Below are 26,217 nucleotides of genomic sequence, written 5' to 3' on the forward strand. Positions count from 1 at the left end.
CTTGAGGAAAACTGGCTGTTCCAGCCATACAATGACAAATGTAAATGCACACCCAGAATTTATGCAGTGCTTTAAATCCCACTGTGTGGACAACACAACTTCAGACATTGCATACGTAAAAATAAGATAATAGCCCCAGGAATCTATAACAAGAACAAAGGCTACCGTATTTTTCGCTCTATAACACGCAGATTTTTTCTCCTAAAAAGGAAGGGGAAATGTCTGTGCGTGTTATGCAGCGAATGTGTGGTCGCTGGAGCCGAAAAATAAGGCAAAAATCAAACCGCGCTTCAGGGAGAAGGGAGCTCCGTGAGACAGGAAGTTGCTGCTTTCCTGCATTCTGCCTCAGGGTCTTACTGCCCTCCCTGCTCTGTTTCGTTGCTGTGTTTGCTCAAACGGAACAAAGAGCAGGGAAAGCCCCTCCCCTCCAGGCAAGTAGAGAGGAAAGCAGAGCGTCGCTCTATCCTGTCCCTGCTCCGGAGGGAACAATGTATGTGAAGGGAAGAGAGATTACAGGTTCGGCTTAAAATTCTGATTTGACTTCCTGCTTTTTGTTTTTGGAGACACACAGCATTCAAATATGCTTTCTTCCATTTAAAAGGATGAAATCCTTAAACAGTGGCTGGCTTGTGTGGGTGGGTGGGGGGAAACTTTTGCCTTCCTTTCCTCACGTTATAGCCCTCTCCTGCATTCTTAGCCTTCTGTGTTTTTCCTTCCCTCCCCACTTAAAATGTGGTTACAAAGCATGGATCCACATGGATCCTCAGGATCTTTGCATTGGGTCACCCCAAATTCACCATCAGAGCACACAGCATGTCCATGGCTACAGCCTGCCCCCCCAAAATCACACACCCATTGTTGCCTGGGGCTGCAATGGTGCAAAAACGTGGTTAAAAAGTATGGGTACACATGGATCCTCAGGAACTTTGCATTGGGTCAGCCAAAATTCACCATCAGAGCACATAGCATGTCCATGGCTACAGCCTGCCCCCCCAAAAAAAATCACGCACCCACTGTTGCCTGGGGCTGCAATGGTGCAAAAACGTGGTTACAAAGCATGGATCCACAGGGATTCTCAGGATTTTTGCATTGGGTCACCCCAAATTCACCATCAGATCACATGTCTGTGGCCACAGCATGAAGCACAAAAATGATACGTCCACTGTTTCATTCAGAATATTTTTTCCCTTGTTTTCCTCCTCTAAAAACGATGTGCGTGTTATGGTCAGGTGCGTGTTATAGAGCGAAAAATACGGTATTCTTTTATGCTGGGAAAATAGGAAATTGTCCCAAATGGGCTTTTGGTTTATTTATACTTAATTTATATGCTTCTAGACCATTGTTTACCACAAAGATACCAGGGCAGTATAGAAAGGTTAATAGAAATAAAGCAAACCTATCCAATATAATACCATTAAGGAGAAAACAATGTAATCGTAAATAAAAACACCGAAGGCGGCTAAAGGTATATATTTAAATGTCTGGCAGAAGAAAAGCTGGCTTGCTTCCTCCAGTGTCCAGAAAGCTCTCCTTGAGTAGCCATAGCAACCCAAAGTTACCCATCTCGTTCTCTCAGAGTTGTCTGATAGATCAGACGCTAGACTTCACATTTTAAATGCAACCACCAACCCGTGGTCATGTCTACAAGGTAGCTGAATGGCAATGTTGGGTTTTTAATAAACAACAGCAATAAAAGCACGTCAACCTCTGTTTGGCTCAAATCCCAGCTTGCTATTAATTTACTCATGAACTAAAAAGGTTCAGATGTGTTGTGTTATTGTGCACAGCAACGGCCTAAGCACGAGAAGTCTCCTTACTTTGGATTTTATAGCTGGCATTTATAGCACTTAACATTGATTTACTAAGATTCCTTCCAATAGGAACATATTTCAGGCTTTGCACTGAGGCAAAGGCTAAGAAAGGTGCCTAACTTAGTTTTTGGCTAGCTTAGTTTTAATAGTGACAATCTAATCCTATACGTGTCAATTCACTGTCTTTGGACTTACTTCCTAGTAAATGTGTATAGGCTTGCGGTCTGAAGCAGCAGAGGTCTGCCACTGCAAAATCACATAGAGAAGTCAATACATATATATATATTTAATGCAGCATTAGCACAAAGGGAAGCTTTGACAAATACAGTGGTGCCTCGCAAGACGAAATTAATTCGTTCCGCGAGTTTTTCCGTCTAGCGAATTTTTCGTCTTGCGAAGCACGGTGTCAGAAAAGTTTTGGAAAAGCTTCAAAAATCACCAAAAACCTCAAAAAAGGCTACCACACCACGTTCTATGAGTTGCTCCTCGAAGTCAAGTCGCAACTGTATTAACGGTGTTAAGAAAAAGGAAACAAACTTGCAAGACGTTTTTGTCTTGCGAAGCAAGCCCATAGGGAAATTCGTCTTGCGAAGCAGCTCAAAAACCGCAAGACCCTTTCGTCTAGCGAGTTTTTCGTCTTGCGAGGCATTTGTCTTGTGGGGTACCACTGTAATGTAGAGGTCTAATATTAACAGCCACTCACAATACCCTTCTGTGGCATTTAACTATTAACAGAAATACCCGAGTTCTAAATTGCACAGGGAGCCTTCATGAGTGGAGGACATTCCCCCCTTTAGAAGACAGTTCCATGGAAGCTCGTAAGGATGGGAAACATGGCTTGCTGGAAAGAATGGGGCTTGCCAGTGCCTCATTATTTGGTTATCACCATTTGACATAAATGAACATCTGAATAGGGCACATGATTGTCAGCAACGTAGGTAAGACCATGACATTTTTCCCATATCTCATATTTAGATAATTTTGGTGCACTGATTGGATGCTAATGTGAAGATAAATGATGCATTCTTACTTCTAGAAAGTTTAATTTGTGAAATAATTCTATATCAATGAGATATTATGAGATATTTCTGTTTATATAGCCTCATACAGTACATTTTACTATTTACAAATCCAGATGATTACATAGCAACAAGGACTGTGAATACCTTCCTGTATTTGTGTGTGTGTGTACGTGTGTGTGTGTGTGTGTGTACATGCACACACACACACAGATATAATAACACCATTGCTTCCAGTGATTCAAACGTTCAATGGAAGCATGCATTTTAATAGAGAAAAGGTTAATAGCTGTGTAGGGGGTTGCAAGAAATTACACATTGAAAGCCAGCATGTTGCCTCTTTTGTATTCAGCACCTTCAACACCTCAAAAAGCTTTGTGCGAGTCTCCCACCCCAGATTCCCCACCACATGCTGAATTGGGGACAATGTTCAACATTTTGAAAATCCCAGAGTAAAGAAAGCATGCAGAACACAAAGTATGCAATTGGTTTCCTCTTGGGTGTTGTTTCCATTCAGATGAAACTGTCCTTCGACCCCCGCTTTTTTGAGCCAAGCTTATTGGTCCATCCAGCTTATTACTCTGACCTGCTCAGCTCTCTGCGGTGTCTCTGAAGTTCTTGGCTCTACCACCTCATACCCTTATTAAATGGAGAGATGCAAAGGATCAAACTCTAAGACCTTCTGCGCTCCCTACTGCCCTTTGCCCATGCCTTCTCTCTTAAAGATTAGCATTTAATAAGACTGGTGTGAAGCAGAGTGAAGAAAATGATGGTTTCTGGGCTACTCGCAACTCCTTTTTAAAACATATGCAGCCAAGAAATGGTTTGTTTTGAAGGACACAAGAAACTATAGTGATAGAATCAGAAAAAGGCAGGGAGAGTGTGTTGCCTTCATACAACTGCCTATATCAAAGGCCGGGAATGCGAGGGCGGGGGGAGAATCTATTTAACGTGTGAGAGAAATGTGAGTGAATTTGTGGGATGCTGTGAAGAGATGCACTATGACACCTCTGCCATCTCGGAGCACCACAAGGACAAATGTTTGCGAGGGGAGGCAAGTTACTCATAATTCGAGCAGACATTTGCACCTTGTGATCACAGTTCCACCAGCTTCTCTGATGCAGTTTCAGGTTTCTCCATCACCATTTGAGGGACTGCCCTCAGGCTGAGCGTGCTAATAATAAACTAAACATACACATACATACAAACCAGGCAAAGTTAGAGTCCTTGGCACTGCCTCTTGACCCTGCAGATATCAACAAGCTAGATTGCTCACATCACGTTTCTACAAAATTCAGTTTTTCATAGAATTAATACAACAACACAATTGTGCATTGGCGTTCAGCCCAGATAAAGATGTGGTATATGGTAATGCACTCACTGTGAGCCTGCCCTTAAAAACTGTGTGCAGGCTGCATCCAGTATAGAGCCAATATCTACCCAGTGCCAATGGGAAAATATTATACTGTTGCTGTGAAATTCCAGCGGGACCCAGAACAAATAAACGTTTTCTTTCTTATTTAAATGCATATCCTCCAGCAATATATGATAATGCACTCACCATGTGCCTGCCCTTAAAAATTGTTTGAAGGCTACAATATAGTACAGAGCCAGTATCTACCCCATGCCAATGGGAATATATTAATCTGTTGCTCTGAAATTCCAGCTGGACTCGTAGAAAATGAATGTTTTCTTTATTATTTAAATGCATATCCTACAGCTTCAGTATTCAAATGTTCTCCGAGAGGCAGTAACATAATCAAAACGGTAGAAGCAATTAAAAGCCAACAAAAACGGCAGAATAAATGGGGAATACATGAAGTTCTGGAGGTGGAATGAGTGGGGGCAGTGACACAGAAGGCAGCGACTGCAATTCCACCTCCACACATCTCAAATGATGCTTTCTTATACCAGTGCTCCTGGGGAAATGATTTTTAGTAATTTCAGTGGGTGAGATCCAACTTTAGTCATACTCAGAGAATACCCATTGAAATCCACAGACCTCAGTTACCCATTGATTTCAATGGGTACGCTCTGATTATGACTAATGTTGGATGTCACCCAGTTTCTTTGTCCATTGACTGGCTGGCAACTGTGAAAATAAGCTGCTGGTCTAGATGGGTCTTTGGTCTGACCCAGAGGTGATGAGACCCACCTTAACATTTTATGAAAACCAACAGGATTTCTAATGAAGACATAACCACTTCTCTTTAAAGAATTAGAATGCATTTCTAAAACAGAGGAGGGCAGATATATGCTTAGGAGCAACAACCATCACAGCTGGTGGCAGTGCTCCAAACTCAGCTCCCAGCTTTGCTCACTCAAAATTCATCCTGGCAATCATGCTTCATTGATGCTTTACCTCTAGCACTAGGTTTGGTGCTTATAAGGGGGAAGGATAAGAGAATTTACTATTTATTTAAGGAAAGTGCTCGTTACAAGTTATTAAAGCGCTCTGGGCCCTCTTTGCGCATTTCAGAGTAAAACAATTCATGAAAATTTTAGGCTAGTGACAAAGTTATAGAAGGTGTGTTTTTTGTTTGGTTTTTTGATTGTGAGGAAATCACCAGCTCTCTTGCATTTATTTGAAGCCCCACCTAGAAATGTGGCAGCCCCTCTAGTCACAAGAGAGCTGACTACTGACTGCAGCCCTGGCATAATAAAGTTTCCAAATCTGATCAGAATGATGGGTTTTCTAGGAAATGATAAAGTAAATAGAAAGTTGCTGTGGATTAAAAAAATAACTGCTGCCATCATGAAAGAAAGGGAAGATATAAAGAAAAGTGGTGCCAGATACAGGAGGTCTGTAACTAAGTGATAGAGCACCAGAATCTCGAGGCCAGGCAGGAAAAGACTCCTATTATGAAGCTAGTTTTGAAAGAATGTCATGCATGTATTGCTATGTTGTACAGAATATGCGGTTTAGAATAGTAAAAGAAAAGAACGTAACATTATTTCTGCAATGAATTAGTGTCATGCTTTCCTCTCTTAAGATTGTCGGCTAAGTATGGTGTGTCTGCTACACTTGGAGCTTTTTGTATTTGGACAAAATCCTCATGCCTCAACTATTGTTAAAGAGGTGGTAAAACTGTCAGTCTGGAAGGAGAGCATTTTGACAGGATAAATAGCAACCTTCTCACATATATTTGCAACTGCTTATAAGTAGACCTGCAATGTTCTCTAACCGTCTGGTTAAGGGGCAGACTCCCTGCTAATAATATAACAGAAACATAGGAAGGTGTCTTATACTGAGTCGGACAGTATGCTCCATCTAGCTCCATATTGTCTGCACTGGCTGACAGCAGCTCACCAAGCTTTCAGATGAGACTCTGACTATAGCGTGAAGTCTCTTGTTTTCCTCTTCTCCTATCCTGTGCACCTCCTAAATCCAACCCTCTGGAGCAACGGCAGGGGGGGATGTCCCATTGCACAGGAAGAAATCTTTGCACTGATGGGACATGGCAGCTGAATACTGTCTTGTATGCAAAGCAAATGCTCTAACACTGCACTACAACACTTGATATCTATTTATTAATATTATTTTCTAGAGAAATGCTTTAAATAAAGAGTATTGTCATGAGTGTTGACCATGATACTAGCATCTTCTGGCTTTCAAGCATTCTGACAGTCTACTTACTGGACGAGTTTGGATAAAGCTTTGTATTAGCCTCACACCTTTACTTCTTAACACCTTCGTGCACCCTTTAGCTACCTGCTGGATTTGTGGGGTCAGTGTGCTGATATGGTTTGTACCAGCCTAGGCAAGTTAGCTTTTGTTCTTTCCCCTTTTGTCTTCTAATTCCCAAACTAGTTCTTAATTGTGTTCTAAAGGTTGTGCTGCTGTTTTTAAATTTTTTTAAATAAACATACCCCACTTATTTCTTGCATGTTTGTGAGGTAAGGTCTGCAGTACTGAGTCTAGTTACTTGTCCTTTTGGTCAAATTGCTAGAGAGTAATTGAAAGCACCATCACTGCCTCCTAACTTAGGCTGCTGAGATGAAGATGAAGAAAGCTTGGGAGGAAAATTAGGAGTGGAATTTTGTGAAAACAAATTCCGAAGCTGAGCAGGTGCTTAGAGGCATCTTGCCCCTAAATTCTAAATTCACCCCTTTGTCCTGGTCAGTATTTTGTGGTTGTGGGTGCTCAAACTCAGAGTTCTAGTGAAAAACAAAACCCCTAAAGTAGCTTCTATAGATTTAAGTCTCTCCCCCCCCTTGATTTCAAATAATGTAACACAGTGCTTTTTTTCTGGGGGGACGCAGGGGTACACATACCCCTAAACATTTTGTGAATCTAAGTTTGCCCTCATTGAGGAGCAGTATTTTAATATGAGTAGGAAAATGAGAGTACCCCTAAACATTTTTTAAGGGGGGGAAAAAGCACTGATGTAACAATAATTCATTGCTCTTTATGAAATACAGGCATCTTGGGAGTAAACCAGAATTGTGAGGTGAGATAGAGGGGCTGGCAAATATCAACACATAAGTGGGTGTAGCACACATACATTAGCCAAAAACTATGATTCTATCCTATACAGCAGCTAAGGTGGCCCTCCAGATATTGTTGGACTACAGCCCCCAGCATCCCATTAGCCAAGTGCACTGGGGTTGATGAGAGTTTGAGTCCAACAACATCTGGAAGGCCACGGGTTACTTACTCCTGTTATACTGCAAACATGTAGAATCATAGAATAGAATCATAGAGTTGGAATAGACCACAAGGGCCATCAAGTCCAACCCCCTGCCAAGCAGGAAACACCATCAGAGCACTCCTGACATATGGTTGTCAAGCCTCTGCTTAAAGACCTCCAAAGTAGGAGACTCCATCACACTCCTTGGCAGCAAATTCCACTGTCGAACAGCTCTTACTGTCAGGAAGTTCTTCCTAATGTTTAGGTGGAATCTTCTTTCTTGTACTTTGGATCCATTGCTCCATGTCCGCTTCTCTGGAGCAGCAGAAAACAACCTTTCTCCCTCCTCTATATGACATCCTTTTATATATTTGAACATGGCTATCATATCACCCCTTAACCTCCTCTTCTCCAGGCTAAACATGCCCAGCTCCCTTAGCCGTTCCTCATAAGGCATCGTTTCCAGGCCTTTGACCATTTTGGTTGCCCTCCTCTGGACACGTTCCAGTTTGTCAGTGTCCTTCTTGAATTGTGGTGCCCAGAACTGGACACAGTACTCCAGGTGTGGTCTGACCAGAGCAGAATACAGTGGCACTATTACTTCCCTTGATCCAGATGCTATACTCCTATTGATGCAGCCCAGAATTGCATTGGCTTTTTTAGCTGCCGCGTCACACTGTTGGCTCATGTAACTATTATATGCTTCATACCATCATTTAATTTATATGTTACAGGCTTCTGTAGTACTCCATTTTAAATTACTTTTTAGTTAGGTCTGAAATGCAAAGAAGAAAAGGTTTATTGGAGCCATTCAGAAATAAAAAGGATGCTTGCTCTTTTTTAAAAAATTGCTTTCTTCAAGGAAAAGCAATGTTTAAATTGTGTTATCTCTTATTCTAGTTACCGCTTTAAATAAAACAGTCAGTATTCAGTGACTAATAGACATCTAATTAAATACTACAATGTCCAAGTAACCTGTTCCATTAAACAAATAAGAATTACTCCCACAGCATCTTTTTGTCCCCCCCCCCCCGGATTACTATTACTGACATTTAATGTGAATTGCAAAGTAGTTATGGGGGTATAACATGTTACCTCCTCAACAATGAATTTAATTTAACTAATTGAGATATTGCAAGGAAGATTACTGCAGTGGTTTATGTTAAGATAGATTATTAAGAAAGCCAGAGAGTTTTCCATATTGCTCTGCTGAGTTATCTAATCCACAAGCAGTCCTTTCTGCAAATAATCTAATGGGCTTCAACCATTTGAAAAGACAGAACTCTGAGTTCTTTGCTGCTGCAATCTGTTTCAGAGGCTGGGATTAACAATTAGCTGAGAACAGCGTAGGAGGCGTGCTGAATGCTAATGACTGATACAGTGTTGAAGAAGGTAGAGAGATTGAAACGATGTGAGTGTTATAGAAGCAACTATAATTAATGTGTTTAGTGGCATCATAGTCTGCTGTATAAGGTATGTGGACCAGAAGACATAAAATAGCTTCAATTGATGGATTATTACTTTTTGTTTAGTTGTACCAAAAATATTTCTTTAACAGGACCACTGACAGTGGGTTACACATGTACCAGACCACGTCAGCTTTCTTTAAAAAAAAAAAAGTACAGGAAACTTGCATCTTACACTTATTTAACTTATGCAATCACAGCTTTGCGCAGGTGGGTAGGTGGGGGGGATAAACAAATAAATGGAGAGCAAAGGAAACCCACTCTCTGTTTATTTATTCTCCCCAACCATCTGCCCAAAGTTATGATTGTGGGTTTACCTGTCTTAGGGAAGGAAGATGGTGTGAGGGCTCTGGCACCATCCCAGAGCCCTCACACTGCCTTCCCCCAAAACAGGAGTGCTTATTGGGTTTGAGGAAGGCAGCAGGAGGGCTCTAGGATCCAGCCAGAGCCCTTGCATCACCATCTCAAAAGTTTGGCAAGCAGACTTCCATCCAGCTTTACATTTTATGTGTAAAAAACCGAACCCTAGTATAAGATGCGAGTTGCCTGTGTTTGGATTTGATATCCCGCCTTTCACTCCCCTTCAGAAGTCTCAAAGCGGCTAACATTCTCCTTTCCCTTCCTCCCCCACAACAAACACTCTGTGAGGTGAGTGGGGCTGAGAGACTTCACAGAAGTGTGACTGGCCCAAGGTCACCCAGCAGTTGCACGTGGAGGAGCAGAGACGCGAACCCGATTCCCCAGATTACGAGACTACCGCTCTTAACCACTACACCACACTGGCCCTCCACTGTGTGTCAATTGACATCTATAAAGAAAGTTGGAAAGCAAAATGTGGAGGTAACTGTCTAAGGCTTCGGCAGGCAGCAGTGTTGTAAAGGATTCTAAATCATTGTTGCTAAGCTCTTGGAGGAAGGAATGCTGATTACCCACTCTCAGGAGGGAGGTCTCCCAGAGCAGCAGGAAAAAATTAAAAGAAGCTGGTTGTTTTTGCTGAATAGAGGAAAGTCTACCTAATGCATATACTGAGATATGTTTGCTTAAGCACATTCCTTTGAATCCACATTATTTCATTCAAGTGTGCTATAAAGCACAAATCTGTGCCATTCCACATGTGCAGTGGGCCATTGTTTCCTCTCTCTTAAAAAAAATAGTCAAATATTATCTGCACATCTATGGCAGGGAATGAGCTTCCATGCAAAGAGCTCAAGTATGATTTTCAGGCAAGATTGATTTCATACCTCTAACTTAGAAATTAAGCCACACCACACGGCATAAGCTTTTGAATTTGTGTCTTCACTTGCACACCCTTTGCCCCCAAAACTAAACATGCAGAAATGTTTCAGGGTTTTTAATTAGTTAAAGATGGGTGGATGAGGAAGTACTGACTGAGGGGAGGGCATAGCAACAACAGAGTGTGACTATATCCTACTGAGCACAACCCATAAGCATGGATGAGAAACACTGTGGTAGAGTTCAACTGAAAGTGCACCAACACTCACAAAAGGACACATGGATCTATATGATCCATGTGTGTATTAAGACAGTCACATTTTTACATATTGTTATCCAACAGAGCAGTTCCATATGTATAACAGGAAAGGGGCTGGGGGTGTCACCTATGGTTTTATTTCCTATATGCATATTCATGTAATGTGAGAAGCAGCACTCAGATGCAATTTCTTACCACTCCCAACACCATACATCATATCTAAGAAAATTAATGTGATTATCTTGAGACTCAACAGGAAGAAAAAGGAGCAGTATTGACCTACTTAACAATTCCTCAGGAGTAACACCTGCTAATTAAAGTACTTTGGGAGCTTAGAACTGGCTTGCTGGAAGACTGGTTTGCTGCAATGCGCTCTATGTGGGGCTTCCCTTGCGCTTGATCTGGAAGCTGCTGTTAGTGCAGAATGCTGCAGAGACCTGCATGGTTGCCAATTTGCTACCAGGCCCAGTTCAAGGTGTTACTGTTAATACATAAAGCCCTTAACAACTTGGAAGCAATTTACCAGCAAGATCACCAGACCACTCAACCACTTTGTTCTACAGAACCAGCAATTACAGGTGCCATGTAGTATTCATTCCACATGTGTGCAGACAGACCCTTTCACTACACTCTTTTCAGTGCCTGCTAAAAACACTTTTGTTTAGACCAGCCTACCCAAATATTTAGAATATTGACGTGTTTTAATCTGTTTTTAATTCTTCAATGATCTTAATATTTTGAATGTTTTCAATAGTTGCTTTAGCTGCTTTTTACTGATAATTTTATCATTTTGGGCTCTTTATAAACTGCTTTAAGGGTTGGGTTTTTTTAAAAAAAACAATCAAACAGTGATTAAATTTTATGAAGTAAATAAAACAAACTAGCACTCATAATCGTCCAGTATCTTTAATAGAGTGCCTTAGTTGGCAACAGGTGTTTAGCTGTGCTGGTATCTTCAACTTTCTCAGACCCAGAACCCAAACATGCAATTGGGAACCCAATTCTTAATCTTTTAACATATATTCACATGTTGGAAAGGCTTCTGTTGTGACCCACCTTGGTTCAGGACACAACCCATTAGTGGGTCCCTACCAGTAAACTGTGTGTCTCAAAAAAAGAAGAGCCGCCATATTTTATTCTAAGATACTCCATTAAATATATGCAACAGTCCCTTTTGCACACTCTGAAAAAATTGGGAACACTGTCTTGGAAAGTGTCATGGTGATGGCTCAGGAGTATAGTCTGTTGAGGAGTTGTTTTTTAGCGGACTATTATTTTGTATTTGCCCCAATAGCTTTTCTATATTTGCTGTGAGGGAGATACCCAGTCAAGTTAACTTGTTAATTAGAAGACATGAAGCCTGAATGTGCACAGGAAACTGAGGAGCTAGGAATAAGAAAGATAGGAAACTGCCTTATTCCAGGTCAGATGGGCTGCTTATCTCAGCATTATCTGCTCTTGTCTTGCAGGAGCTGTCCATGGTCTCAGTCAGTGGAGGTCTCTTACAGTCTCTGCTCCTTGGTGCTAGGGACTGAATCTGTAGCCTTATGTATGTGAAATGTATGCTGCATTACTGACCTATGCTCTCTCTCTCCCATTTGAATTATGCTGGTATTTTTTTGGCTGGGGGTCCATGAGTATATTTGCAGCCAGAAGTTATCCTTGAAGAAATGCAGTATTAGTCTACTCGTGTTAGTTCTTGAAGAATATATGGGACAGCTGCTTGAAGAGGCGTGAAATTGATCCCTGCCAGTATGGTTTTGATTGAGGGGTGGGATAATTTTCAGGCCAGAAATCTTACAACAATTCAGATCATTGTAAGATTGGAAACTATTACTTACTTTTCCTCTTCTTTTCCTCTCCTTACTTTTACTCCCATACCACGAGCTCTGCTAGCTGATGGCACTTAATATTCATGGCAACTTCTTTCATGGTGTGTTTTTAGACACCTTCTTCAGGTTTCCTCTTCAGAATTCCTAAAATAGACCAGAGTTATTACGTCTTCACTTCTTACATTTCTTTCACTTGGGGTGGAAGAATATAATTCCCCATAGCTATACTTTGGCCATCTCTAGAACACATACATACAAAAAAGGAGGTCCATTCGGAATTAGTAAACTAAATTAACCACCTAGCTAGTGACAAAAACCCAAGCAAAATGAGCAAGGCATCAAAATAGGCTTTGTATAAGACCAAACCCCTTTGTTTGATAGAATTCTTCACACAGGTGAATGTAAGTCTGGATGTTAGATCAAGGAGAACTAATTCAGTCCCCCCCCCCAATTTCCCAGACATGTCCACCGCTAATGTTAAAGCCAAGGGCTTGGTCAGAGGAGGAAAGGCTCTCAGCGCTAGCACCTAAGAATTTGATTTAGAATAATTGGAATGTACCATAAACATGAGTGAAGTTAAATGAGCTTGACAGTATATAAGCCTGAGGTTTACCACTCAAGATATGCTGCTGTTCCCCACCATGCACTTTCCCCCCAGAAAATTTGTAGCTATCAGCCTTCAAGCACTTCCATGGTCTCTTTCAAGTACTCTCCTGAGGAGATGATTGACAAGAGACCAAGACCTAGCAGCAATGGGAAATATTGAAATTATATTCAAAGAAAGCTAGGCCTATCTGACATTTTGAAACCTTGGTTTCAGTTATGTAAAAATGCCTGTTTTCAGCCATTCTGCATTCTTACACACAGCCAAAAATATATGATCAAACTATCAGTGTGAGTGTTCACTCACTCCCAAGCAGACTTGGTTGTCTGAATAACAAGTGATTTTTTAAAAAACCAGATTTCAGGGGCAGGGATGGCATATTCGAATTACAGTTTGGATGGATAAAAGCTGATGTGTGTAGCACAAGTCATGCAATCAGTTATACGTTTTATCTAGAAACTGGTTGTGTGATTTTAGCCTACATGGCCAATTTGGTGTCATTTGAATTGCTCCATGGCTCTGAATTAGATTAATATATAGCTCTTAGTAAATCTAGATCATTGGCTTACAAATGTGCAATGGAAGTAACAAATTAAAGGAGAATGTCAGCCAATGGCTACCAGTCATGATGGCTATATAACCTCCAGTATCTGAGGGAGAGAGTTTTCCTTGCATAATGGAATGCTTCCCCCTATGTCTCCCCTGCATATCCTCTCTGTGGGTGAATGTTTTATTGTATTGCTCTTTCCTCTTTGTTTTAAATGTATCTGCAGTATATGGGGTTTATTGTCTATTTGCTTGGTTGTTAAGTCGCTTTGAGTTGCCTTAGGCAATATAGAGCAAGAGAGAAATTTAATAAATAAACGGATCTGCTCTAGGGATTCCTCAGTTTGGAAAGCATGAGGCACATATAGGGACAGGAGAAGAGGAAAATCCAGTTGTACGAGCAGAAATCCTTGTGAGGATGGGACTCTGTAGCTGAATACTGTCCAGAGACAGTCTGCCTCTGCATATCAATGCTGCGGTTCGTGAACATTCTTTGTGGACTTCCTATAGACTGGCTTCTGTGAGAACAAATGCCTTCAGCCTGGTCTACCAGGGCTCCTTTTATGCTATGTTCTTTAAATATATTGTGTTGTTGTGTGGTAAGGTTATATATATATATATATATATGATTGATTAATAAAAACCCAGTTTAATGTCTGAGGTAACATTAACGGTAATAACTCTTCTTTCAGCTTTTCAATGCTTCCTTTATGTTTATTCCATAAAAACATTAAAATTCTGAATGAGACCAAAGGCTATCTAGCCCAGTATTCTTCAATGAGTTGATAATTCAGTATTTCTTGGCCTGGAAAAGTGACGTCTGTTTCATTTACTCACATGTCCTTAAAGATAAATCAGCTTCAAACACACAGACTACTAAGGAAGCCACTGCAAAGTGGTAGGATAAACTGACATTTTAGAGCTTTATTGGATGGCCGAATGTTGATTTTATCATGAACTTTTTAAAGCAAAATTCAGGTTTTGAAATATGAGACTTTAATGTGACTAGACAGGATTCCAGTCCTAACTTAGATGTTTTGATAACTACTAATTCTCCATGAAAGAAAAAAGTGCTCGCATAGATCTGTACAGTTTGTTGCTATGATAATCTAACACCTCTTCTCCGTGAACTGTAAGTTTCCACTGGCTGTCAGAAACATGTTGCTTTCATAAATGTTTATTATGTTGACTTCTTAGAACCATTTTTATCCAGTTCCTATGTGTTATATGTCACAGGATGCTAGAGTCAGACAACTCATAACACCACCCTTTTCCCCCTTTGCTTGAGTGAGTGTGTTGGATGCAACTGAAACCTTATTTCTACTCAGTGGAATTCAGCACACACTATGACAAATAGTCCACATGTGCAGGAATTCAATCTTTCCAGATAGAAATCTCTCTTCTCTCTCTTCCCTGCACACAATTTGGGGGTTCTCCTGATCCCTACCAACCCACGAACCGATTTTTTTTGGGGGGGGTTTAGTCTGCTTGTATAGGGCTTACACTGATGTGGTTCATTAGGGGAGTCCTGCCCCCTGCTTTTTAAATCTAAGTTCCTCTGTTAAGTATTTGAGAAACCATCACTCCAGGCCTTTTAATCTCACATGAGAGCACAGACCTGCTGTTTCCAAAATAAATCATATAGAATGGGCAGAAGTTATATTCTATTAGTCAATGGGCCAGCAAGATATCAAATGAACACTCATGATCTCTGATGAGTTCAGATCCAGAGCAGACTTCCATCCATGCTGTTCCTCCATGCTGTTTTTTGTTTAACATGTTTTGTTGGTTTCGCACGTAAAACACAATTACATAATAACAACAAATAAAACTCACTACCACCCTCCCCTCCCAGAGTGAGGTTTTGCCTCTATGTAAGGTATAGCTTCTATCCAGTTCTAAGTAATGAATTGAAAGTGTCATTCCACAGTACTCCATGTGTTTTTGGTGAAGGAAACCATGTGCAATGGATTGCACATATTGCATGGCAGGGTGGGGCGTGTCCATCAAATTGTCGGTTGTCCTCAAGTTGGAAGGTGACTGTCTGTAGTGGGAAGCCTCCCTGCATATTTCTAAACCAGAATAATTCCTGAATAGGCTAAACTTTCTTGATTACTCAGACCTTGAGGCTTTCATTCAGTGAGATGTGGAGTAGTTTTGAATCATACATATACTTGCAAAGATAAAATGAAAATGAGCCTAATCTTTTTGCTGCCTCTCTGACTGACTTCTATCCCCTCCCCCTCCCCCCCTTCTCAGTCTGTTCACAGTTTTCCAAGGGTGTCTACGCTATCTTTGGCTTTTATGAGAGGAGGACTGTCAACATGCTCACATCCTTCTGTGGGGCACTCCACGTCTGCTTTGTAACACCCAGCTTCCCTGTCGACACATCCAATCAATTTGTTCTTCAGCTGCGCCCAGAACTACAGGATGCCCTCATCAGTGTTATAGAATATTACAAGTGCCAGAAATTTATGTATATTTATGACGCTGACCGGGGTGAGTCTGAGTGAAGTGTGACACACAGCAGGATTGGTGAGGGACGGGGAGTAGGGAAGAAGACTCCTTGTTAGTCATAGAATGCACCAAGGCCATCGGATCAAATACAAAATAGTACTTGTTTGTGTAACTATTTTAGTCATTTCTTCCTTTTTTAACCAATTTTCACTTCACGAAGCGTTATACATAAAAATATTAAAACAGTGAGCACCGGTGACAATTATACAATAAAATAGAAAATACAAATGGGGCAAATAATAATAATAATAATAATAATACCTTTTTAAAAGCCCATTTCAGCATCTTCTCCCATCCCGTCAGGGCAAGAACCACTGGTGGCAGTTGGGTGGGGAGGCCCATCTCTGGGAGCAGAATATTGGCAGCTCACTAAGCATCTTTACTAGCCTGAGTTAGGCAAGTCACCATGAAATGGCTTCAGCATCAGTCCTCTCCAAACCTGCAGTATGGGAACAACAATACTAGCCTATTTTACAGGTTTGCTGGAAAATAGGTGACATGAGTCATTGCTTTCCCTTCAGTATATAAGTGGGGCTTTTTTTAAAGGCCTGTAATTCCCTCAGAAGTAAAACTTGAGGGGTTCTCACAACAGGGAGGCCACACTTTATCAGATAATAATAATAATAATAATAATAATAATAATAATAATAATAATAATACCACCCCACCCATCTGGCTGGGTTTCCCCAGCCACTCTGGGTGGCTCCCAACCGAATATACTATGCTTACAGAACCCCTCACAATTCTGTTCCTATATTAATGGAGTTAACTTGACTCACTTTATCAGTTAAGTAAAATTCTCTGCATTCTTTAGTGTTGGTTTGTGGGTCTGGTATGCTAAAGAGTCCATCTGTCTTTAGAATTTAAGGTCAGTTCCTTTCATGTGTTGAGCCTTGCCCATGGCCACAACCCTGCAGTGGGGAAGAACGGAACCTGTACACTCCTCAGCTGGCGACTTCTCACATGAATGTTTGAAACTTCAATCACGCTGTATAGATAAATATTACATATTAAATTGCCCTGAAGCTTATAGATATACAGCCATACCTTGGTTCTCAAATGTAATTTGTTCCAGAAATCCATTCAACTTCCAAAAATGTTTGAAAACCAAGGCGCAGCTTCCGGTTGGCTGCAGGAGCTTCCTGCACTTAGTCGGAAGCCACTTAAGCCGCGTCGGACATTCAGCTTCCAAAAAATATTTGCAAACTCATTTCTGGGTTTGTGGCTGTCAGGAGCCAAAACGTACAAGTGCCAAGGCATCCCAGAATCAAGGTACGACTGTAGTGGTAGGCTATACTTCCAAATAAATCATTTACAATGGTCACAATATTACTGACAGTTGTACAAGGAAAGCCATTTAGAAGAACTAACCGTGGGTTTCATAGATTTGATATACTGTGCATGGTGGTTTTGATATAAGTCACATTGGAAATGTTCTGCCTTAAAAGGTGGCATATGATTTTTTTGGGGGGGGAAATGATTTATTTCTTCTTTTCCCCACCTCATCTCATCTCATCCCATCTCAGGTTTGTCAGTACTTCAGAAAGTGTTGGATACAGCTGCAGAAAAAAACTGGCAGGTGACAGCTGTCAATATAATGACAACAACAGAAGAAGAGTACAAGTCACTCTTCCAGAACCTGGAGAAGAAGAAGGAGCGGGTGGTGGTGGTGGACTGTGAATCAGAGCGGCTCAACGCTATCTTGGGCAAGGTGAGTGCCAATATTAAGTGCTGCTGAGACAGGGGAAAAAACAAGGAGTCTTATGGCACCCAAAAAGCTACCATATTTATTACAGGAAGGTGGGTTTTAATCCACAAACATTTATGTCAGAATAAACATGCTACCCTTTTAAGACACTTTATATGTTTTTCCCCCTACTGCAGACTAGCTAGCTCTGAATGTTTTCCTGAGTCAATAAAATTTATTTGAAGGAATTTAATAAGTAGATATTTGTATGGGATTTTCTTTGCTGATTTGCTAATATTTTTATTCTAAGCCATTTGGGGGGCCTCTTTGGGACTGCAACATTTGACATGATATAGTCTCTCCATAAGATGGCTTTTTTTTAAAAAAAGGGATATCTTAATAATTAAGTTCTATTTACTCCAATACATTTTGCAACCTTAAATTCTGCTAGAGTCCACTAAATTTCCAGAAGTCACTTTTATGTTGTGTGAAAGATTACATAATAAGGGAGAAATTAACAGGTAGGGAAACAGGAAGATGGAATAATGTGCCATCTGATTAATAATAATAATAATAGCCCTACACTTCCTGGTCTCCCATCTAGTTCTCAGTCATACCATAATATTATTCTGGAGATATCTCAGTGGACCCCTGAAGCTATCACCTTAATTCTTCTATATTGCCTTCAACATTCCCAAGATTATTTATTTCTTCATTCATTATTTCAATTTATATTCCTCCCTTCCTGCCAAAGGAGGCCAGAGAGGCAAACACATTATTTATTTAAAAAAAAACAGTTAAAAATATTATCTCAACCAGAGATCTCAGGGCTATCAGGATGGATGTCTTTTAACCATCAAATGTGTGGGTAAACAGGAATGTTTGTAAGTTCCTCGTGCAAATCCACAATGACAGAGACAGACACACCTCTCCTATCATCATCTGTTCTATGTAAGATATAAACAACCAAATGTGTAAATGAGTCACAATTAAGTCAGTTTTGCATGTAACACAACAGATATGAATTGTAAAAACACCACAATTGTATTCACACAAAGTGGCCCCAGTAGGCCATACCAGTATATGGGAAGGCAGAAATAGCTGCAGAGATAAATGGATGCCTTTTGCAAATCCACATACAGGTAGCTTGTTTGCGCTGGTGCATGAAAAATTGCCCATGACAAAACAGCTGCTGTGCTGTAATTCTGGGATTAGAGTGTTTATCAGATTAATCTCACTGTTCCCCTGGGCTCATCCCATCTGTTTATTTGTAGTCACCTGTTGCCTTATGCCTGAAACCTGAACTGTGATTTATGCTGCTGAGGAGCTATGCTTTCATTCCAGAGATATTCAGCAGTGATGCCAGAAATTTAATAAATAGTAGTAAACACAGATCCACAATTCTTCAGTATACACTTTACAACTGAAACATAATAACAGAAGGGAAGTCAGTAGGATTTGACTCAGGTTTCCTTCTCTGGGTGAAAAAACTTTTATCTTTGGACTACAAAATAAACATTGAATGGTGAAATTCACAACATGTTCCAGACTTGTAGGTTTAACTTTCCTGCATCTGGCATCTGGTTCTTACATTTTAAGACACAGTGGTAGATAGAAGTCCTTTAAAAATTCATTTTGCATCACATTTCGTTTGATTTGCATTTGGTGGATTGCCAGAGATGATTGACAACATGTGTAACTTAAACCTGTTTCCTATCTCTTTCAATAAATAAATACACACACAAGCCAGCCCTTTAGGTAACAGGCCACAATCCAAGCTTTCTCACGCAGAAGGAAAAAGGAAATAGCATCAGGAGGTTATTTGACCATAAAGGCTAACAGAAACATATAGTTTTAGCCCAAACATATATTAATTGTTTGGATATATGTTAGTGTCTTTTAAGAGGGCCATGGAAGAAAAAGGTTTCTCGGGGGGGGGGGTATCGCAGTGCCACAATCTTGAGAGGGAACTAGGAAGTTGAATTTATACCCAGCATATAAATATTAAAGGGGGGGGGATAGTAATTGTATACACACTGAAGCAAGTGGGCCTGTATGCAGGAGCTCTATTCACATTCTTTTTATATAAAATATATCTTATGAGATAGCAGTTTTCTGGGTTTGTTTTTGTACATACATCTGCAAACAGTGAGGAACAAACGACATAATTTTAAAACAACTGCCTCACTTTCCATATTCATTTTGTTCTAGTTATTTCCAATCTGCACTGATGGCTCATAAGGCAGTCCTTTTCTTTTCCTGCCTGGCAATTGTACCCTAAAATATCATGAAGCTTAAGCCACTTCCTGGGTTCAGGAGAAATCCATGCAACTGAAATGAGCCTTTTGTGAAAGATCATGCTGATCTGCAGACGTTCCAGACTCATTTGCTGCAGTCATTATTTAATTATCCCACCCAGGAGATCTGCCTGGTGTGAAAGGTGGTGGAGCCTTACTTATTTGTATCCAGAAGTGCTAACAAATGTCTGCTCTGATAACATTAATTGAGGTGCTGGGTTATTAGCATAGGACTCAGACAGCTTTTAATGTATACTCAAGAGCATTTCTGCAAAAGGCTAAGGCAGGTGAGCCAGTTAACATATGAACAAGTGTCCAATAACCACTAATCCATTTGGTGATAATTGTAATGCCAGGGATCTTTATGACATTGTTGAGTATTCCTACAGATCCCACCTGGGCATTGATGTTTAATTGAAAACCCATCTGCACTTTTTCATTCTGTGGTCACGTGCTCTATTAAAAAGAAATCGAAAGGTCCCAGAATTTAATTTGTATTGTACCTATTCTTGTCTGTAGCTAAAAAAGCTCATAAAGAAGCAGGAGTGGGTGGGGAGAAATGGACAGAAATAGCTCAGGGTTGCTGTCCTGCCGCTCTCCTCTCCATTTCCCAATAGGTAGCATTGCCAGGGTTTTGGTTCATGCAAACTTGATAAGAGCTCAGCCCAAGCATATACTGTGCTGGTAGGGGATGGAGTGAAAGTGGATGGAAAAAACAATGTCAATAAAAGCAGATGAGGAAGAGTGCAACTAACGTTGCCCTTTAGAAAGAGTCTCTTCAGTTCTGCAAAGGCAATGGAAAGATATCTATTACTGGCAAAGGAACCCGACAGCATTATGAGCCATTCAGCATTTATAGTGACAAAGAACAGTAAAACTGTCTGCATTCAGCCCTGCAAAGGTCATGGTGCTGGGGAGAGAAATTCACAGACAACACTACATGTTTGTTATAGAGGAATGCCATATATAAACTTATAATGTTGCACAGGCTAGATCTGTGTGCCCTTGGGGCCACCTTTGCTCTCCAGACATAGTGCAGATTGTTCACGGTTAAATGCTGCTGTGCCCATTTAACCGGAATATAACCTTTAAGGTGAGCAGGAACCTGAGCATGTTTATAAACCCTGGAACCCTGGAACAAGGCATAATGGTGAGGGTTTCCATCCCATTTAAGGTAAAGGGACCCCTCACCATTAGGTCTAGTTGTGGCCGACTCTGGGGTTGCGGCGCTCATCTCGCTTTATTGGCCGAGGAAGCCAGCGTACAGCTTCTGGGTCATGTGGCCAGCATGACTAAGCTGCTTCTGGTGAACCAGAGCAGCGTACGGAAACGCCGTTTACCTTCCCGCCGGAGTGGTACCTATTTATCTACTTGCACTTTGACATGCTTTCGAACTGCTAGGTTGGCAGGAGCTGGGACTGAGCAGCGGGAGCTCACCCCGTCACGGGGATTCGAACTGCCGACCTTCTGATCAGCAAGTCCTAGGTTCTGTGGTTTAACCCACAGCGCCACCCACGTCCCCTTCCATCCCATTTACAGACCTGCAATAAGTCTTGCAGACTGTAGGTGCTGACCAGAAAGGAAATGCCTTGAGCATTAATTGCACCCAGAGATACTCAATTCCGTATCTCTGCCTTTTAGTGCCTATGGGTGAAGACCTCTGCCCCTAGGCCGTTCAGCCAGTCCTTTAGTTCTGCTGGGGAAGTCACTGATGGAGGCTCAGAAAAAATAAAGTATCATCCCAGAACTATCATAGAAGTCACCCCCAAAAATATTGAATAGTGTGGTGGCTGAGAGTGGCACTTTCTCAGGAATAATCTGTTGTGGGGATGGGAGCATACATGCTGGGCCAGAGCCAGTGGGTGAGGTCAGAGCCCAAAATGGGCAGAGTCACTCTTTTAATCTATTTCTTCTACCTTCTTTCTATCTCTCTGGCACCCTGTTTCCTCTTGCCCCTCACAGAAATGAGGGCTGAAAGTTTCCCACCTCCTATTTAAACCATGACACACTGCTACAGAAGTCAGACATGTTAACCATGGCGGGAAAATGAAACCTCCATGTGCAGAGACATCCTACCTCTGAATATCTGAAAAATAATCTGGGGTGGCCACACCCTGTTTGCCAGGTTGATACACTTAGCTGGTTGCTGTTGAAACCTCAAGGCAGTTTTTATATTGTCCTTCTGCTCTCACAAAGACATAGCTTGTGCTTCTTTTTTCACCTGCTTCTGCTGTCATACAAGAAGTAAGCATTCCATCTCTTCCCTCATCTGTGAGATGGTCTGTGGGCCCCCGATAACCCCAGAAGTTCATGGAGGCCAGTCCAGGTGAAGTCTGCAAGTCCCATTTGAGACATTATGGCAAAAGCTGAGAAAGCAAAAGGCAAACTCCCTCAGCCTTTTGTTCGCTCTACCATTGTCTAATACACAAGCCAGCCCTGGAAGATATGACAGCAAACTGCTCCTGTCAGTAGCGGTGATCATCATCGCCCTTTGCTTGTGAGATAGAGAGCAGCATAATTTTCTAAAACATTTGCGATGCATGAGGATAATGTATTATGCGTTTGCACCCTACTTTGGGGATATAGTAACATTTTGCAACTTCTTCCTTGCTTATTCCGATCACGTAGCAACTGTAACCCCATGTGTCATTACAGACAGTTTCTTCTAGCTTGAATATGGGAATGGGTTTGTGTTTTTTAAAGTAGCTTCTCAGTAGTCCTGATGCAAATATTCTCATTTATAGTACAACTGAACTAAAATAATTGCAGAAGCAGGAGAGACATTGTGAAAGTCTCCTTGTTTTACCAGTAAATTATACTGCTAAATAAAATGTTTTGTGTTTCACCACCACAGATCATCAAGCTTGGAAAAAATGGGATAGGCTACCACTATATTCTTGCAACTCTGGTAAGCTGGATGTTGTTTGCTTTCTATTGCCTATATGTCTTTTCTGAGCATGTTTTAAAATTAGTTATAAATTCAGCACTTAGGGAAACTTAGAGTGGAATTTAGGGTGGCTTTAAACACACAACAGTGCAACATAGTGGACTGTTATCCTTCATCCAATTATACACAATGGTACATATAGATGTGCTCATCTGCATGTGTGATGTTCCAACATGACTCTTGAAAATAAGTGCTTTTGTTTTGGAGTGCTGTGTTAGCACAAGATGTTACATACACCACAAGAGATGTGTGGTATAACAAACCCTATCTGTACGTTGCTTACATTTAAAGCACATGATCTTTCCAAATTATTCTGGGAACTGTAGTTTAATGGTGCTTGGGATTGTAGCTCTGTGAGAGGCAAACTATGGTTCCTGTGAACCTTTAAATGTGTTTTAAATGTAGGGTGTGTATGCAGCCTGGAACTTGCTGAACCTGCCAACGCTCGGTAGAAGGTAATGCGATAATTCAGGCGTAGGGTGAAAAACAAGACTGCAGACAAAGTTAAACCAAACCAAATAAGCATTTATTAAAGGAAGACATTTAAACAGTTATTTTATTAAAGGCAGGGAGAAATTTATTTAAAATCATGTGGGTCAGTTAACCACTCACAGAACTACAATTCTCAGAATGGTTTAATAATCCTCTTCCCAGGATCTTTGGGAATTGAAGCTCTGTGAGGGAAATAGGGGTCACCTAACTGTTAGGATATTTCCCTTCCACCTTAAATGGTCAGGCATGATTGTTGTGTATCACATGCCTGTTGACTTCCAGCTTCTCACTGGGAACTTCCGTTTTGTATATAGCTTTTGTTCTGGCTGTTTTCCTGGACACGAAGGCAAGCAGTCATGTTTTTCCTTTGTGCTGATCCTTTGTGTAAATATGCTCTCCTGTCAGTGTCTTGTGTTGTGGAGACTCTGCAGAAAGGGTGTGCACGAGTCTCGGAATGTCTCTGAGGCTCGTGTCACTAATTGACTGATGCTGTTCCACGGGAGACCGGTGATCGTCCGGAGATGACTGGGGCCTGCCTGATGGCTCCATCTCCCTGGTAGTATCCCAACACTAACAACTCTCACCACCTGTAACAAACCACAGTTACCAGGATCCTTTGAAGGAAGCTATGATTGCTTAAAGTGGGATGATACTGTTTTAAATGTATAGTGCAAGTGGGCCCTCATAGTCTGGCCGGAGCAGGAGAAGAAAAGATACCAGTCTTGACTGCATTGCACACTTTTGCAAATATGCATTTAGATTAATTTATGGTTATACTATTTTCAGATCCTGAAATACATGTGGTTTTGATTTTTGCTTTCAAAAGTCCTTTTAACATTCCAGTGGGGTTAATATTCAGATGCAGGAACTAGCATGCAAATTCAAAATACCTTGTTTGTGTGTGAACCTGGATAACAGGCATTTGGCAGGTCCCTATGAAAAGACTGTTCATTCTCCAGAGATGTTTAGTCTCTTAGTTCTCTGGTGAGAATGCCAATAATGGTTTAAGAGTTTGTTATTGTGTATGTCATGGCCACATGGCTTCAATATGTCCGCACTTCCAAACTCATTTAATCTAGGCCACCACACAGCTATAAGCAGGCAGTAATGACATTCACTTTCTACTAAACTGCACTGCATTTTAGTCAGTGTACCAAAAGTGAAGTGTTCCATGTCCCATTAGCAATCCCAGGAGCCCTCTCAGCAAAAGAACAGATTGGGACTTCAGTCAACTACAATATTCTAGTTAAAACTGACTCAGTGGTAAACATCATTTTATTGAAGTACTCCAGTGTTAAAATAAAAAAATTCTTTCCAGTAGCACCTTAAAGACCAACTAAGTTAGTTCTTGGTATGAGCTTTCGTGTGCATGCACACTTCTTCAGATACCAAGTGTGCATGCACACGAAAGCTCATACCAAGAACTAACTTAGTTGGTCTTTAAGGTGCTACTGGAAAGAATTTTTTTATTTTGACTATGGCAGACCAACACGGCTACCTATCTACTACTGCATCCAGTGTTAAAGAAAGAGAGCCTGGGCTCCCCCTCCCGCCACACTCCCATTATGCCAGACAGAACCAGGGCAGCATGTAAATAATGTGATAAACTGGGGTTTGGAACCACAGGACAAATGTGGTTCACCCAGATCTCTATGTTTGGCCCTTAGGACTTTCCATAGACCACACCCCTTACTACGCCACTCCCTCCTCTACTTAGGCTGCTTTGACACTGCTTTGTGTTCCTTGGGTGCTTTTGGGTGGTTGAAAAATGTCCTTTTTGAGGCCTGCACCCTCTTTTGTTCCATTTTTTTCTTTTGGTGATGCATATCCTCTTTTTTGTGATCTGAACTGTTATGTACTGAACTTGGATCCTAGAACAATAGGCAGGTAGGATCCTAGAAGGCAGCAACCTGATTGGTCTGCAGGAGCCACCCAATCCAGCTCCAGGAAGAAGTGAATCAGCAACCTGATTGGCCTGCAGGAACAGTCCAATCAGGCTCCAGGAGGGGAGTTCAATCAGCCAATCACACGGGACTCATTGTGTAAATAATGTACAGTGGTACCTCGGGTTAAGAACTTAATTCGTTCTGGAGGTCCGTTCTTAACCTGAAACTGTTCTTAACCTGAAGCACCACTTTAGCTAATGGCACCTCCCGCTGCTGCCATGCCGCTGGAGCACGATTTCTGTTCTCATCATGAAGCAAAGTTCTTAACCCAAGGTACTATTTCTGGGTTAGCAGAGTCTGTAACCTGAAGCATCTGTAACCTGAAGCATCTGTAACCCGAGGTACCGCTGTATATATAGCCAGAGGTTTTAGGGGAAAGCACTCACTCACTGTTTACCATGAGCTGAAATAAAGAGCATGAAATCAACACTCAACTACGAGTATATTTCATGTACCTAAGGTAAGAAATTTGAAATGAATTTTGTAAGTTCTTCCTCCTGCAAAACATGATTCATTTCATTGGTATTTTTCACAGGGTGTTTTTTGGGGGGAAGGGGTTTTTCATGCATGCATGCATAAAAGATGGCAATTGAAAGGTCCATCTGCATATTTTCTGTTGAAAATACTTGGTGGTTGTTTTGGTTTTAAGAGATTGCCTAGAGCTCCCTTTGGGGTATTCTGCTCAGCTATAAAATCTCCACACACGCAGAGAGAAAGAGAAAAAGAGAGAGAGAGAGAAAATGACGGGAGCTAAGCTCTGCTCCCCCCACTTCAGTTGCTACCCCCACCACCACCCTCCATCTCAAGGAAGACACAGTTCTGAAATGTGGAGCTTCCTCCTACCTGTTGACACACCCCGTCTGATTTTGAACCCTGCACTCATTCGTATTTCCCCGCTCACGTTATCGGTGTTGCAGAATACCTGAATAC

At 41.3% G+C, this 26,217-nt stretch overlaps 1 protein-coding gene and 1 long non-coding RNA gene across 8 annotated transcripts in view; one reads left to right on the forward strand and one right to left on the reverse strand.

The window, feature by feature from the left end:
- GRIA1 (glutamate ionotropic receptor AMPA type subunit 1) overlaps positions 1-26,217 on the forward strand; it is a 195,021-nt gene that overhangs the window by 92,896 nt on the left and 75,908 nt on the right. For all 7 annotated transcript variants that reach the window (XR_014216603.1, XM_082211762.1, XM_082211757.1 and 4 more), the window contains exons 3-5: positions 15,661-15,900; positions 17,445-17,629; positions 22,757-22,810. Coding sequence is in view for 6 of the 7 variants with exons in the window: in XM_082211762.1 (XP_082067888.1) it covers positions 15,661-15,900; positions 17,445-17,629; positions 22,757-22,810 (479 nt within the window). In the remaining variant the exon portion in view is untranslated. The remainder of the gene's footprint in view (positions 1-15,660; positions 15,901-17,444; positions 17,630-22,756; positions 22,811-26,217) is intronic.
- On the reverse strand, positions 11,310-17,414 carry LOC309526017. The gene is made up of 2 exons (XR_014216621.1): positions 16,180-17,414; positions 11,310-12,395 (listed from the first exon to the last, which is right to left on the reverse strand). It is a non-coding gene; the product is annotated as an uncharacterized lncRNA (long non-coding RNA).

Source organism: Podarcis vaucheri (genome assembly GCF_965113315.1).
Source record: "Podarcis vaucheri genome assembly, chromosome: 2".
Classification (NCBI taxonomy): domain Eukaryota; kingdom Metazoa; phylum Chordata; class Lepidosauria; order Squamata; family Lacertidae; genus Podarcis; species Podarcis vaucheri.